The sequence below is a fragment of the Caretta caretta genome, chromosome 2, assembly GCF_965140235.1.
Source record: "Caretta caretta isolate rCarCar2 chromosome 2, rCarCar1.hap1, whole genome shotgun sequence".
NCBI lineage: Eukaryota > Metazoa > Chordata > Testudines > Cheloniidae > Caretta > Caretta caretta.
The window spans coordinates 146,275,227-146,293,003 of NC_134207.1; the positions used below are offsets into that span (position 1 = coordinate 146,275,227).

At 40.3% G+C, this 17,777-nt stretch overlaps 1 protein-coding gene across 4 annotated transcripts in view; it reads right to left on the reverse strand.

Moving 5' to 3' along the window:
- SLC12A7 (solute carrier family 12 member 7) overlaps nt 1-17,777 on the reverse strand; it is a 339,376-nt gene that overhangs the window by 107,224 nt on the left and 214,375 nt on the right. For all 4 annotated transcript variants that reach the window (XM_048839506.2, XM_048839505.2, XM_075125474.1 and 1 more), the window contains 5 exons: nt 14,753-14,994; nt 8,586-8,797; nt 5,468-5,635; nt 1,182-1,280; nt 375-432 (listed from right to left, as the gene is read on the reverse strand). In XM_048839506.2, the coding sequence (XP_048695463.2) occupies nt 375-432; nt 1,182-1,280; nt 5,468-5,635; nt 8,586-8,797; nt 14,753-14,994 (779 nt within the window). The remainder of the gene's footprint in view (nt 1-374; nt 433-1,181; nt 1,281-5,467; nt 5,636-8,585; nt 8,798-14,752; nt 14,995-17,777) is intronic.

The window sequence follows — 17,777 nt, forward strand, 5'->3', positions numbered from 1 at the left end:
CAGTATGGTCCCAATAACATGCGCTACTCAAAAGGTGAGCTTCTGTGTTCTGCATTAGCTAATACACTTTGTGATTTTCAGGTGGATCTCCCAGGTAGTGTATTCAGAAACATAAGCATGCATAATTAAGGCTAGGTGTGTACTTAGCATATTTTCATTATTTTTTCTTCTTCAACTTTGACTTGTCTGTTTTTATTAAAAGAATAGTATAAATTAGGAAATTTAGCAAAGTTAACTGTCGCATAAACGCACACCATCTAAATTAAATTTCCAAAATAAAACCTATTCAAACATATTTTCATTCCAATAATCAAAATTTATGAGCATACATAAAACATGTACACTTTATAAAGATGGAAATTAAATATACATACTTATCTCTTAATATCACACCTTCTATACATGCACCAAACAATACAATGCAGGATAGATCTATTATTGAGAATGAAGGAAGATAAAAACAGATTATACTGTAGTATAATTTGGAGAAGAATCAAACTCCACTTTACCTAAGAATCTGTAAAAAATTTCAGAACATTACTTTTTTTGTCTTCTTCCAGCTTTCTCACAAAAATAAGATTAATCAAGGATTAGCTGACTTTTGCCAATATTTCTTTATGATGTGCTGTATTTATTCTATACTTTACCCCACTGTAGTGCTGAAAATAACCAACTTCATAGATTAGGTTAGATTAGATTAGATTACATCATTTATGGGTACACACTCAACCATAGGGATAAATATTTTCTCATATTTTAAGTAACTTCAAGTGATACAAAATTTGGCATTTCATAAAAGAAGACTCTGGGATTCCTAATTTTGTAATGCTGTATAGCATTAGTTTCTTTCTCTGGCAGTTCATACACTATCACATTTTCAAATGGCCACACTGATCAGGCCAAAATAAAGGTAATTTACTGGGTAGACCAGGGTGGTTTCAGGATCCTGCATTATCCACCACAATAGCATCAATTTTAATTTGGAATTTGGGAAATCAATAGAAAATATTTAGAATTTCTTTCAGTTTAGGTTCTGTTTTGCTCCTGCTAAGTTTTAAACTCAGCAAACTTGAATGACTCCCCAGTGAAATTTCAAAGGAAAATCCTAAGGCATGTACACTTCCACCTTAATAGTGTGCACTGGAAGAAAGAAAATAATTAAAACACATCACAAAGGATACAGATAAAGGATGTAGTTGAAATAGCCAAAATTGTTCCAGTAGGAATAGATTTCTGAGCATCCCTAAGGTCTCCAGATCTGTTTGATCCTGCCATAATACCTAAAAAAAAAAAAGAATAAAACCAAATTTTATACCATAAAAGCAATGAATAGTGATTACTTTATGAAAAAGAGTTTAAATACAATATTTATGTTTAGCAACAATCCAAAAACTAATATAACTAAGGAAACATTTGGCATTCCATTATGTGGACTACAGAACATTTGTTCAGTTTAAACTTGCCTTGCTTGAGAAATTTGAACTGTCACACAAATTGTACAGAAGGAAATATCAGGGGGTTCAGAAAAAGTGTGATAAAAACTAGTCTTCTGAAGTTGAAACACAAATTAGGGATTACATAATAAAATGGAGTAGTGGTTGGGGCAAGAAAACTGTTCAGAAGGTCTATGAGCTAATGGGACTTGAGCAGTTTTACACCTTGTACCTATATGCCCTAAAATCCTGGTTAATAGACTGAAAGCCCTGAGATGTGTTCACAGACAGTAAACTGGCTCATGAATACATAGACAGATGCCTTGGGCTGATAGGAAACATTAGAGGGATGAGGCAAGCAGAATCACCCATTCAGGGGTGAGAACCTACTGCAGCAGGATACCATCCCAGAGGGATCTCAGAGGAGTGGGGAGAAGTGGCATCATCTCTGTCATACACTGGTTTATCTCCCCTGGAATTACCCAGTCTGTACACTGAGCGGGGTGGAGGGGGGGCCCTGCTTGAACTTCAAAAGTAGAGAGTTACTCTATTGTTCAGCCTCTGGAGGGGGAGAAATTACACAGCCAGTTCAACTGGGGTGTACAACGTACATGCTGCTGACTTCACTCCTCAGGCACCAGTACATATTATTATTTATTATTTGTATTATCATAACCTAGGAAACCTAAGTCACAGACAAGGATCCACTGGACTAGGTGCTGTATAAACAGAACAAAAAGACAAGTACATATACTGTGCTGTACCTTATGGGTACAGAAACACCAGATCCCCAGTGGGGATGAAAGTTACTGGGCAGATATTCCAGGGATGGAGGAACACAGCACACTGCCCATATCCTAGTCAAACCACATGAGATAAAACCACACTAGAACCTGGGAGGCAGCTAGATGTGGATAAAATGCCAAGGGTAAAACCATTTTCCCCACCTCTATCCGAAATCTCTGTAAAGACCCAAGAGAGTTTGGGGATGCTAGCAGTGGGAATGTTAGACAACATTCTTTCTGATATTTTACTGGGAAATATTTTAGGAAGTATCCCCTTCTGTTACCTAAGAAAGCTCACAACAGTCAGGTGATCCGTCAAAATGCAAATGACTGAGTTAGGAATGGGGGCAGGGGAAACCCTGCCCAATTCCCCTCAAGGTGTTTCAACTAGGGGCACAGCTCTTCTTGACCTGCTGCTCACAAACCGGGAAGAATTAGTAGGGGAAGCAAAAGTGGATGGGAACCTGGGAGGCAGTGACCATGAGATGGTCGAGTTCAGGATCCTGACACAAGGAAGAAAGGAGAGCAGCAGAATACGAACCCTGGGCTTCAGAAAAGCAGACTTTGACTCCCTCAGGGAACTGATAGGCAGGATCCCCTAGGAGAATAACATGAGGGGGAAAGGAGTCGAGGAGAGCTGGCTGTATTTTAAAGAATCCTTACTGAGGTTGCAGGAACAAACCATCCTGATGTATAGAAAAAATAGTAAATAAGGCAGGTGACCAGCTTGGCTTAACAGTGAAATCCTTGCTGATCTTAAACACAAAAAAGAAGCTTCCAAGAAGTGGAAGATTGCACAAATGACCATGGAGGAGTATAAAATTATTGCTCAGGCATGCAGGAGTGAAATCAGGAAGGCAAAATCACACCTGGAGTTGCAGCTAGCAAGGGATGTTAAGAGTAACAAGAAGGCTTTCTACAGGTATGTTAGCAACAAGAAGGTGGTCAAGGAAAGTGTGGGCCCCTTACTGAATGAGGGAGGCAACCTAGTGACAGAGGATGTGGAAAAAGCTAATGTACTTAATGCTTTTTTGCCTCTGTCTTCATGAACAACGTCAGCTCCCAGACAACTGAACTGGGCAGCACAGTATGGGGAGGAGGTGACCAGACCTCTGTGGAGAAAAAAGTAGTTCAGGACTATTTAGAAAAGCTGGACGTGCACAAGTCCATGGGGCCGGATGCACTCCATCCTACAGTGCTAGAGGAGTTGGCTGATGTGATTGCAGAGCCATTGGCCATTATCTTTGAAAACTCATGCCGATCAGGGGAGGTCCTGGATAATTGGAAAAAGGCCAAGGTAGTACCCATCTTTAAAAAAGGGAAGAAGGAGGATCCGGGGAACTATAGGCCTGTCAGCCTCACCTCAGTCCCTGGAAAAATTATGGAGCAGGTCCTCAAGGAATCAATTTTGAAGCACTTAGAGGAGAGGAAAGTGATCAGGAACAGTCAGCATGGATTCACCAAGGGCAAGTCATGCCTGACTAATCTAATTGCCTTCTATGACGAGGTAACTGGCTCTGTGGATGAGGGGAAAACGGTGGACGTGGTGTTCCTTGACTTTAGCAAAGCTTTTGACATGGTCTCCCACGTAGTCTTGCCAGCAAGTTAAAGAAGTATGGGCTGGATGAATGGACTATAAGGTAGATAGAAAGCTGGCTAGATCGTTGAGCTCAACGGGTGGTGATCAATGGCTCCATGTCTAATTGGCAGCTGGTTTCAAGCTTAGTGCCCCAAGGGCCGATCCTGGGGCCGGTTTTGTTCAATATCTTCATTAATGATCTGGAGGATGGAGTGGATTGCACCCTCAGCAAGTTTGAAGATGACCCTAAACTGGGAGGAGAGGTAGATACGCTGGAGGGTAGGGATAGGATACAGAGGGACCTAGAGAAATTAGAGGATTGGGCTAAAAGAAATCTGATGAGGTTCAATAAGGACAAGTGCAGAGTCCTGCACTTAGGATGGAAGAATCCCATGCACTGCTACAGACTAGGGACCAAGTGGCTAGGCAGCAGTTCTGAAGAAAAGGATTTAGGGATTACAGTGGACAAGAAGCTGGATATGAGTCAACAGTGTACCCTTGTTGCCAAGGAGGCTTATGGCATTTTGGGCTGTATAAGTAGGAGCACTGCCAGCAGATCGAGGGACATGATCATTCCCATCTATTCGGCATTGGTGAGGCCTGTCCAGTTTTGGGCCCCACACTACAAGAAGGATGTGGAAAAATTGGAAAGCGTCCAGCAGAGGGCAACAAAAATGATTAGGGCGCTGGAGCACATGACTTATGAGGAGAGGCTGAGGGAACTGGGATTATTTAGTCTGCGTAAGAGAAGACTGAGAGGGGATTTGATAGCTGCTTTCAACTACCTGAAAGGGGGTTCCGAAGAGGATGGATCTAGACTGTTCTCAGTGGTAGCAGATGACAGAATGAGGAGTAATGGTCTCAAGTTGCAGTGGGGAGGTTTAGGTTGGATATTAGGAAAAACTTTTTCACTAGGAGGGTGGTGAAGCACTGGAATGTGTTACCTAGGGAGGTGGTGAAATCTCCTTCCTTAGAGTTTTTTAAGGTCAGGCTTGACAAAGCCCTGGCTGGGATGATTTACTTGTGGATTGGTCCTGCTTTGAGCAGGGGGTTGGACTTCGCTAGATGACCTCCTGAGGTCCCTTCCAACTCTGATATTCTATGATTCTATGAATCAAACTAGCTCCATATAAATCTATCAAGACCAGGAAGGGGATGGTTGCGAGACTAGCTGCACTTCTGTGACAGTAAGCCTCTAGATGTCTTCACCTTCTTCCAGTTGAAAAGAGAACCTTGAAAATGTAAGCTGATAAAAAGATGTCAGCCTAAGTTTGCAGAAAACCTGGAACAGTAGCTCAGATGGGTAAACTGCCCCATTCACTTCAAGAAAGAGAAAATTATATTATGAAGATATGCACAATCTTTGAGTTAGCACTTCTTTTGCTTAGGCCTTTAGCAATGCATGAAGCCCTGGGAAGAGACAATTGGTTTCATTTTCTTGAAGGGAACTCAGCTTTCAAAAAATTAGGAAATGCTCCTTTAAATGGTTTCTGCCTCAGACTGTAGTCCACTGAAATAACAAGGTAGACTGTGCCTCCCCTGTACTCTGACATTATAATTAAATAACTTAGCCATAATACTTTTTAACCAAAATTGGGGAAGTGCAGTGCCAACAATAAAATGACAGTTAACAACAGCAATATCTCTTCATGCAAAACCACTGTATTTACCTGTCACAGATGGGAAATAAATCCCTACTAGCATTGTGAAGTAGGTCATAATGTCTGTAAAAACATATGGGAGTCCTCCAACTTTTGTCTCTTCTGTTCCAGTAACTGATGGCTGACCCTTTTTTTCAACAATTGATCCTTTGTCTGTATAGGCACTCCACAGGTTATCTGTAAGGAAATAAGTGAGAGCTGTACAAACACCTAATAAATGAGAGCTATCCAAACAAAAGTGACCTAAAAATAAGATCAACCTAGCTCCATCACTCACAGCTGTGAAAAATTCCATGTCTTATGTGGTGTAATTAGGTTGATCTAACCTTCATGGTAGAGACAGCTAGGTTGATAGAAGAATTCTTCCATCGACCTAGCTACTGGTTCTCAAAGAGATGGATTGATTACTTTGACAGAAAACCCCCTTTCGTTGACACAGGAAGAATCAACAGTATGATGCTACAGGACAGTAGCTCTCTTTCTGTAGTGTAGACATACTACAATTTTTATCTCATTTATTTTTATATAACAACAAAGCATACAACATTACTTGTAATTTAAACAAAGATCTACTCTTATGAATTGGGTGACCTCGCTGGGTATAAAACTCTTGGCATTTTGGGAACATTTCTTAAAACACTAGGAAAAAGGCAATAGTAACCCTATGGTATCTTCTATCAGCTTTTTTTTTTTTTTTTTTTTTGACAGGTGGACACTCTCCATACTATGAGTGCCAGCTAATTTTTGTGGCTGTTACACCTGGGCAGACATTTGGCTGCTTTGAAAAATACTTGGGGATGATCAGTATCAAAGGCTATGCATAATATACAATCAGTGGGGTGCACTGCTTTTTTCCTTCTCCCTGCATTTTTATTTTTATCTCTATTTATCTATCTATAAATAAATTTTATTGGATAACTCTGAAAGGAGCAATTTTTGGAATACATTTCACAATGGATGTAGAACACCAATGTTATATATATATATGATTAACTCATGTAACAGTTTCTTGCAATATTTGCTTGAAGAAATAAAAATATTTTATTTTACAGTCACTAAAACTTTGAAGTTTTTTATTTAATTTGATTAGATTTGTATTCATTACCTAAAAGCATGTTTTCCTATTTGTGAGTTTTTACTATATTCTTCCTCAAAAAAAGGAGAAAAGCATGAAGCCCTATTTTTATCTCTATCTAGAGAACAGTTTCATTTATTTACTGTATAAAAATATGTTTTCCTATACTACACAAAAAGGAAAATGCAAAGCCTTTGGAACTCTACATATCTTTCTAAATGACCAATCTGTGATTTATGGACATCCAATCCCAAAGATTAGCTGATGCTTGTAATATGGGAGTGGCTACCCATCAGAAAAGTACATAATGATGGAAGGCCTCATGGCATAGAGCCAAAGTACAATATTTTTTTTTTTTTTGAAGTTAAGGAAAACAACCTTATGGACATAGTATGCTAACCTGAACCATTAGAAAATTTTTATTTCAAAATGAAATTATATTAGTCTGTACCAAAATAAAAGCTGCTTTAAACTTTTCTGAGCATATTGTAAAATGTTACCAGAATAAATATAATTTTAAATATATGCATTCAGAAAACTAGCAGATATTCATATGATGTACTACAAAACACAAATAAAAAGCCTAACACATTTCTCACAAGAAAAATTACAGCCACAAAGAAAACATTTTAAGGAAGTTCAGAGTGATGGAATATAAGGGTTTGGAATTGAAGAATGATCATTGTAAGTGCATATACATTTTATATTGGATCCTTCTTGAAATCTTTTACTGAATTTTGACAGAAGTAGTAAGTTGCTGGAGTCCCCACCGACTTAAAAAAAATTACGTACTTGTAGAATCAAGAATTAATGCTTCCTTGGGAATTGTTCATTAAACAATTTCAAAACCCACACTACCTGAACCCCAAATCATATGCTTTCCCCCTGGCTTGGCAGCTCTTAAAGGTTCCTTCCTTCAGGACTTCTCTTTTCCAGAACCTAGAAACAATCTCTGCTGGAAGCCTACTGTCACCCCTCTTACATACAGATGGAGTCTAAAGATCCAGTAGAACAGCAGAAATTAGCCTGCAGGGTTCCCACAACTGCTAACAGAATGGGACAACAGGAGCTTCCTGACATTCTGTTAGAAGTCTATTGAACTAAATGTGTGACCGGAAGCTAGAAACTGCTGAGTTTTCATCCCAGTTCTGCCACTGACTTGCCATGTGACCTTGGACAAGTCACAAACTCTATATTTTACTGTTTCCAACCATTACCCCTACCATATAGTAGGGTTTTGAGAATTAATGAACGTACAGCATATTGAAGGTGTAAAGCACTAAGTGTACAAAAATGCTAACTATTATAATTACATTGCATTTTAATTGGTATTTTTAACTTTTTCTAAGGTGCCACAAGTACTCCTTTTCTTTTTGCGAATACAGACTAACACGGCTGTTCCTCTGAAACCTGTCTTTAACTTTTTTGTTATTTGATACAATAGTTACCCTTAAACAAGTGTCCACGTACCATAAAATGAAGTATTTCTAAGAACCAAACAGTGCTGAAATACAGTGATAGGAGGGAGCAGTCTACAGATACATGAGTTACAGAAACAATGATAGACATCTTACACCCTGCACGTTAGAACTGTTATGGCCTACACTAATACCATACAAAAAATTTAAAAGTTTAACTGCACATTGACTTTAAGGCCAGAAGGGACCACCATGATCACCTAGTCTGACCTCCTGCACATTACAGGCCATAGAACCTCGCCCACCCACTCCTGTAATAGACCAATAACCTCAACCTCTCGCTGAATTACTCAAGTCCTCAAATCATGATTTAAAGATTTCCAGTTACAGAAATTCACCCTAGTTTAACCTGCAAGTGACCCATGTCCCATGCTGCAGAGGAAGGCAAAGGACCCAAAGGACTCTGCCAAGCCGACCCAGAGGAAAATTCCTTCCTGATACTAAATATGGTGATCGGTTAGACCCTGAGCATCTGGGCAAAACCAGCACCCAGACACCTGGGAAACAATTCTCTGTAGTAACTTAGAGTCTTCCCTGTCTAGTGTCCCATAGCTGGCTCTGTTTTCAGACTTACCAATTAGAACTCCACTAGCAATTCCAGGAATCCCTTGAATTTCTGTCACGTTATTTAGGTTAAAGTATTCATCACATGTGGCATTAAGTGAGGGACTATCACAGAAGAGACTCCACAGCTTCGTTGTCACTGTTTCATTGTTTACCTCAATAGATTTGGCACAAATATCAACGTTGTGTCTTGACAATGTACGGTTTCCAAGAAGACAAATACTAGATGTGAAAGAAATAAAATAAGGGTAGAATTGGTTCTCTGTAGTGAATTTGTTCTCATTTAACTTAATCTATAGTCTATTCTCTAGCAAATTCTTCATTTACCATATCACACATTATACACATTATAACATTATTAATTCAATGGCAAAAACTATGTTAATGCAGAATTGTAAAGTTGCTCAGTGGTATGTTGCCCCCTTGCAGAATGCTGAATGGAGCAAAACTCAGACTTTTGCTGAATATATGAGATCTTCACCTCCTTTTCCAGCCCAGTCACTTTCACCAACAGGATTCCACCTAACACTATTAAAAGGGGGAGATAAAGTTGCTCTTACCACCTTCTCTGTACCCTTTTTGAGAAATGTCTTAATATTGACATAACACATACTCACGCTGGTCCTTAGCAGTCTAAGACTCAGGAGGTTCCAAATGCTGGTGCACACTCAAGCACTTAGCCAACTCCCCAGAAAAAAATATCACACACATACAATTTAAGGATCACTTCACAAGCCTTTTACAGCCTCCTCACACATACTCAGAGGGTACCATCTCAACCTACACGTTCACTTAACCATCATGAAAGTATAAGAATCCTTTTGTATTCCACCTCACTGTTGACAATATCCTTTGCAAGCCCTATGCCCTGCTATTGATGTAACCAATACAATTCTGCACAGAAATGATGCATCCTGGAGGTACACATAAACGTCTTCCCTTTCCTCATATGCATAATAGGGTACAAAACATAGATCTTCACATATCACAAATCACAGCTACTGTCACACAGATCTGACACTACTGCCTCCACCATTCAGTATAGCTGACACCAACCACACGCACTTTACCTGGAGTGCATGCAGATAATAAACGCTTAAGACTGCTCTTATGTCCCAGCTTGCTACTGAATATACCCTTTCCAATAAAACTCCTGTGCCCTACTAATTATGTGGAATACACAATTCTACACTGAAACAATGCACACTGGATCCTACATGGGAAACCTTAATTCTTCATTTCCTGTTTTTCAGAAGTTTGAATTATGCTCAACTCCGTGTTCTGCAAGGGGACAACATATCACCAATAGCCTTAACTCTGCATTATTGTCTTTTTTGCCATTGAATTTCCTCATTATTGACTGGGAAAAGATGTGCTGCTGGTAGTAGCTAGTAGTTATTTAGGCTGTTGTACATATCATGTCCCACAATTTGCATACCAAACCAAAACAGCCTGTGGTCAGCAATGCCCATGTCATGGTATACTCTTTGCTCTCCCCCAAACTTCTGCAACCTTGTGATCCAGGAATCACCCAGAATCCACACACTGGCAATCCTGGCCGTGCACATATTTCTTTTCCCTCAGCCATCAAACCTCTGCACTACATGTCTTTGAAAACACCACAATGATCTGCCCCAACACCAGAAGTAGCCACTTGCCATCCCACCCCTACACACTCTAAAAAAGGGCTAGTAAAATACAGATTTTCTGAAACTACCAATCTAAGACTTGTCTATAATCCATCCCCATTGCCCAATCCCTCCGCAGCTGCAACCCCTCTCCCTGTCTCCCCACCCAACCACACACACAAATACCTCTGTCTGCAGCTCCTCCCCACACAATATAAAAACATTTTGGTAAGACCAAGACTGTTCTGCTGTGTTCACAGTACACTCCCCATAATATAAAAAATATAACAGATACAACTTGTAGCAAGCAGCATGAGTTATTAATTTTTTACTGTACAGGTTCAAAAGAGAAAATGCAGTGCAGGTGTTCACTAGGGACAATGGTATTGGCACATTCCCTCAAACTACCCAGGACAGTATATAATGCCAATATAGAAACCCTCTAATTTTTTCCCTTCATTGGTGCATGCACACTGTAATCCTTACATGTGACTCTTTGCTTGGGACACCCAGAACCCTGAGCCAGTGTGTTACCGCTCTGCCTCAGCAAGGGTGAACTTGTGCTACTAAGCTAAGAGTGAGGCCGCTGACACACCAGCTTATCTGTCTTGTTAGCAAACTCCTCAGGACTCTGCCAGTCCAAACCTTGCCTTAGAGATAACAGTGAATCCCAATTCCTGAATTTCCCAGAGACATCTTTCTGCAATGTCTAGTCCCTCTTACTGGACCCTCAGAGAAGTTATCAAGTTTGCTGTCTCCAAAGAGACAGAACATTCATCAACCTGGTATTGGACTGAGGATTTTATTCTTCAGTCAAATGCACAGCACTAAAATGGTCTTGTAATGAAACAAGAATAAGTTTATTAACAAAGATCATATATTTAAGTGATAATTGGTATGAACGGAAGACACAGTTATGTTTACAAGTGAAAAAACAAAACACGCTTTCCAATGACAAACTTAACCTCAGCAAGTTACAATCTTTGTCTAGGTTTCTCACATATTTCCCAAAGACTTCAACCTTCTTTGCTGAAACATCCAAGTTTCTCAGAATACAAGAGCTATGGCCCTGGTATCCATCTAGTGATGCATAACATAATGGTTTTTTGCCTCTGCTTGTATCTTCCCAAAACTCACTGACCCTGTTTCAAGAGGCAGGAAAATTTCCTGGGGATACACAGTCTCCATCCCCTATCAAGATTATTAAAGGGTCATCACCCCTCCCTTGTTCCCCTGATGACTTTGTTTACCTCATTTGTAAATGTGTTTTTCACTGTCTTTGGTCTCATCTTGCTTAATTTACATTGGAGACACAGTCAAATCTTTGAAACAATGTTCCTTTGTCTAGGACAGGTGGGCTTAAGCAATGCCTCTCAAAACACATTTTAGGAAAGAATTTCCAGCACACACCTATAACTATTTATACATCACCTATATATACATCACACAATATTAATGACCAGTGTGTTATCATTTTACATATGATACCTTACACAACACCTTTTAGATACAGATTATGACAACAGTGAGTTGGTGCAATGTGTGTGTCAGGCCTGATGAGAGTTATAATATGTTGTGGCTTTTCTAATTGGCACTGCAAGGCTCCCAGGGTCACATTCCAGACTGCACATCTACACAACAGTGATGTAGCTAGGAGTGGAAATTTGGGTGGGTCCACAGTTTACTGTGGACAGCAATGATCACAGTGCTGAGCTCATTTTAATAAAGATTTCACTGTCCAGTCGGTAGCACGGGCAGCCCATCTATTCCTTGCTCCAGTCAGCAGCAAAATGAAGCCCACCAGCACATCAGCAGTCACACTCCCCAGGCAGTGGGCACTGGTGCTCACTCAGACTACTTTAGAGCTGGATCCAGCTCAGATGGTGCTGCCTTTGTGGGCAGCTCCGCTCAGACTCACTGCCGTATTGCGGGGTCCACCCACAGTGTGATGATGGGATTCAGTGCAGCCCCAAACCCCTCTTCTCTCTCCTCCCCTCCCTTTTCCTCTCCTCTGCCCCCAATTACCTTTCCCCTCCTAGGAAGCATTCACATGGCTAATTTTTTCCTTCAAACACTTAGGCCCCCTAAAGGAGCTTGGGATGAAGGGCTACAGTGCACTGGCAAAACTGGGAGGAGCAGGAAGGTTGGAATGCAGCGGCTTGGGATGCACTAGCAGAGCAGGGGTTGCAGTGGGTTGGGTTGCAGTGCACTAGCAGAGCTGGGTGTGCAGGGTGGTTGGGGTGCCCTGGCAGAGGTGTGGGTGCAAACAGGTTGGGGTGCACTAACAGCTGGGAGCACAGGGGGTTGGGGTGAACTTGCAGAGGTGAGTGTGCAGGTAGGGGTGATATTACAGGGGGTTGAGGTACAGAGGTGGGATGCTCTGGCAGAGCTGAGGGTGCAGGGGTTTGGGGTGCACTGGCCAAGCTGCAGGATTCCACACTTCCCTCACCTGAGCCCTCAACCTCTCTCCCTTCCCTAACCACTAATCCCTATTTATCCTCCTTTCCATAACCGCCCTCCCCTTGCTGCACCACCAAACACCTCTCATCCTATTCCTCCATCCCCTCCCTTTTCCTCCCCTCCCAGGAAGCATTCAGTTGTCTAATTTTCCACCCAGAAGACTTTGATTACATTCCCTCCAAACTAGAATTGAAACCGATGACTTGCAATCTGCAGCAACCTCCAGTCACTCAAAACTCCTTTTGTATTTCTTAGATGGGGCTTGCAATTAATTTATCCTTAGATATGTGAATGGCAGGGTGAGTTCACAGCCATCAAGAGATCTGTGATTCCTCCAGCCATCAGTCTCTCTCCTTTTAATAGTAAAAATGGCAGAAGGAAACTGAGGGGTTTTTTTGGAGGGGTGGAGGACTAACTCAGGAACCCCTTAAAATTTAGATCATTAAAGCTACCCTACAGACCATGAGGCAAAGTTCAAAACAATCCGATTAATCATTTGAATTTTAGAGCACTTACAAGAATCAAGCCTAAAAAAAAATGGTGGGATTAGAAACTCTCTGACTATTTGTCTGTATTGACACATGCACCATTTAAAAAAATGAACTTTTTCTTAAATACTGTTCTGAATTTGGGTCCACCAAAAGATTTAGTGAGTGTCATGCACTACCCTGGGTAAAACTTGATAGACTGGGACCATTTTGACCCATAGCTCATCAGTGGTTTGATCTTTAAGGGCCTGTCTACATTACCCGCTGGATTGACGGGCAGTGATAGATCCAGCGGGGGTCGATTTATCGCGTCTAGTCTAGACACGATATATCGACCGCTGAGCGCTCTCCCATCAACTCCGGTACTCCACCGGAGCAAGAGGCACAGGTGGAGTCGAGAGGGGAGCGTCAGCAGTCGACTCACCGCAGTGAAGACACCACGGAGAGTATATCTAAGTACGTTGATTTCAGCTACGTTATTCACGTAGCTGAAGTTGTGTAACGTAGATCGATCCCTCCCCCTAGTGTAGACCAGGCATACGTCTGGGTAAAAGTAAATAAATAAATAAAGACTCCAAATTTGGTTCACTTACCCTACCCTGAAGCTTTCTGTGAGCTTGTCTGCACTTGAAACTCTGTGCTGCTGTAGCTCTTCAGTGTAAACACTATCTATTCTAACAGGAGAGGTTCTCCCATCAGCGTAGGTAATCTACCTCCACGAGAGACGGTAGCTAGATGAACAGAAGAATTCTTCTGTCAACCTAGCACTGTCCACACCAGGAGTAGGTCAGCTTAAATATGCCACTCAGAGATATGGATTTTTTACACCCCTGAGGAAAGTAGCTGGGTTGACCTAAATTTTTATTGTAGAGCAGGCCTGAGGCTCACCATAGATTCACAGATTCCAAGGCCAGAAGGGATTGTTATGATTATCTAGTCTGACCTCCTGTATAACACAGGGCATAGAACTTTCCCAGAGTAATTCTTAGATTATATCTTTTGGAAATCCAATCTCCAGTGAGATATAAATATTAAGAGGAGGAGGAAGGCAAGTTTAATTGAAGAGGAAAATCTTTGAGAAAGACATACATAGTTACACAACTACATTTTAAAAACCACCACAAAACCCCCCAAAGCAAATAAGAAAAGACTAGAAACATTTTTATTAGAAAAAGTATATACTGATGAATTCTCATTAATGGACTATAACACAATTTATTTCTTTTTTTGGATCTATTTCAATTAAATGGAATAATTATATTTGCACTATGTAAAAAAAAAAAAAAGGTATGCTTGCTCATTGAGAGATTGAAGTCCATAAAAATATTCAGAATTTTAAATATTCTAATGAGAGTGTATGCCAAAAATCAGTTACCACTTCTGTAGATACAGAAACACATTTGTGTGGACAAATGGGTAAATTATGAAACCGAATAGATACTTAGGTGCACAATTACCAATTTTTTCTACCAAAATGTTTTTAAGAGTTTTAGGTTGCATTTATTGTACTCATATTCTAGAATTTGGTACAAAATATTTAAGGCATTACAGTAATAATCTATCTTTACACACTTTAGCACTTAAAATAGTATTTCACTTACGGAAAGTCTGGTGGGTCAAAAGCAGTTTTAATAACACCAGCATAAATGGCAAAGATGGAAAGAATCACACAAGACAGGAAGACCAGTGCAAGTTTGTTGACATATTTAACTCCTACAAAGACTACTATGGCCATCAGAGCGATAATACATGTCCCGTAAACTCTCATGTTGTTTAACATAGCTTCTGTTTCTCCATCAGCATCTTCTGCTTTAAATATAGCAGCATTGGGAGAAATGTATGTCTACAAAAGAAAACAAATAAAATATTAAAACTTTCTTCAAAAGGTTCCCAACCTTTCACAATAACTACATTTTCTTGAGTTTACAGATCTTACATTTATGTTAGAGAATTTATCTGGTATGCATACTACCTTTAGTCTTTCAAGTGCTGATCCCTGTATCAGAGGCATAGATATACAAACAGTGAAAAAAGGACATTGAATCTGAAGAAACAAATAAGTTCCTCAATCTGCTGGAGGACAATACAATTAAGAAAAAAGTTATTTCCGAAGGTTTTTTATTATGGAGTCATAGCCATGGCTTCAATGTTGAAATTGTAACCACAGTTTCATAATACATCTTTCTTATAGCTCCCTATAGCTTCACAACAAAGACTAATTAAGACTGAAAATTGGCTGATTTATTCTTAGGTAAAAGAGATAAAGTTAAAAGTTAAACAAAGATAAAGTTAAACAGTTTTCAGTTACAGGTCATTACAATTAACATGATTTGAAAATGTGACCAATTTTTAATATTTCAGTGTTTAATATTTCTTATATTATGTAGCACAGACTATATCTGAAGAAAACAGCTTGTAATAAAACAATGTCAGTAGAAATTCTTATTCCAACTGTAAAGGTTATAGCATGTAAGAGTACAAGTATTTTGCTATACAACAGCTGTTTAATGAGAACACAAAGGCTTGTTCTTCTGATGATAGAGTCAGAAGTATCATAGAATATCAGGGTTGGAAGGGATCTCAGGAGGTCATCTAGTCCAACCTCCTGCTCAAAGCAGGACCAATCCACAACTAAATCATCCCAGCCAGGGATCTGTCAAGCCTGACCTTAAAAACCTCTAAGGAAGGAGATTCCACCACCTCCCTAGGTAACCCATTCCAGTGCTTCACCACCCTCCTAGTGAAAAAGTTTTTACTAATATCCAACCTAAACCTCCCCCACTGCAACTTGAGACCATTACTCCTCATTCTGTCATCTGCTACCACTGAGAACAGTTCTAGATTCATCCTCTTTGGAACCTGCTTTCAGGTAGTTGAAAGCAGCTATTAAATCCCCCCTCATTCTTCTCTTCCGCAGACTAAACAATCCCAGTTCCCTCAGCCTCTCCTCATAAGTCATGTATTCCAGTCCCCTAATCATTTTTGTCGCCCTCCGCTGGATGCTTTCCAATTTCTTCACATCCTTCTTGTAATGTGGGACCCAAAACTGGACACAGTACTCCAGATGAGGCCTCACCAATGTTGAATAGAGGGGAACGATCACGTCCCTTGATCTGCTGGCAATGCCCCTACTTATACATCCCAAAATGCCATTAGCCTTCTTGGCAACAAGGGCACAACTGTTGACTCATATCAAACTTCTCGTCCACTGTAATCTCTAGGTACTTTTTGCAGAACTGCTGCCTAGCCGCTCAGTCCGCAGTCTGTAGCAGTGCATGGGATTCTTCCGTCCTAAGTGCAGGAGTCTGCACTTGTCCTTATTGAACTTCATCAGCTTTCTTTTAGCCCAATCCTCTAATTTGTCTAGGGCCCTCCATATCCTATCCCTACCCTCCAGCATATCTACCACTCCTCCCAGTTTAGTGTCATCTGCAAACTTGCTGAGGCTGCAATCCACGCCATACTCCAGATCATTAATGAAGATATTGAACAAAACCGGCCCCAGGACCAACCCTTGGGGCACTCTGCTTGATACCAGCTTCCAACTAGACATGGAGCCATTGATCACTACCCATTGAGCTCAATGATCTAGCCAGCTTTCTATCTACCTTATAGTCCATTCATCCAGCCCATACCACTTTAACTTGCTGGCAAGAATACTGTGGGAGACCGTGGCAAAAGCTTTGCTAAAGTCAAGGAATAACATGTCCACTGCTTTCCCCTCATCCACGGAGCCAGTTATCTCGTAATAGAAGGAAATTAGATATGTCAGGCATGACTTGCCCTTGGTGAATCCATGCTGACTGTTCCTGATCACTTTCCTCTCCTCTAAGTGCTTCAAAATTGATTCCTTGAGGACCTGTTCCATGATTTTTCCATGGACTGAGGTGAGGCTGACTGGCCTGTAGTTCCCCAGATCCTCCTTCTTCCCTTTTTTAAAGATGGGCACTACATTAGCCTTTTTCCAATCATCCAGGACCTCCCCCAATCGCCACGAGTTTTCAAAGATAATGGCCAATGGCTCTGCAATCACATCCACCAACTCCTTTAGCACCCTCGGATGCAGTGCATTCTGTATCATTTAGTTCAAATGGTATCACTAAGAAAAATTTTTTTTAACAAAAATACAACTTTAGCTCCAGATGTTGCAGATACTTATGCATGTGCTTAACTGTGTGTACACTAAGTAGTTCCAATTAAATTATGGGACTACTCATGTGACGAAAGTTACATACCTGCTTAAGCTTGCAGGATCAGGGCCTTAATTTTCCTTTTTTCTTTTTTGTAAAATTCAAATATGACACCTTATTAGCAGTAATATTTTAAAAATAGTAATTATAATTTAGTTAATTATAAAGTTTATTCTGAAGTTGCAATAGCACAATTTTTTGAATTAGTGTTACAAAACCTCAACCTAAATGAATGATTTAAAAAAAAAATCAAGTGATTTAAATCAGCTGCTTAAATCACTCCACCGAGAAATTTAAAGTGTAACTTGGTAGAAACATCATACTGTAGTTAAAGTAAAACCAGGATCCCATTATATATCTGATTTTCATACTCTTTATTGTATTTTTGGAGAAAACCTATTTCCAGAAATGTTACTTGATATAGAAATGCACAATG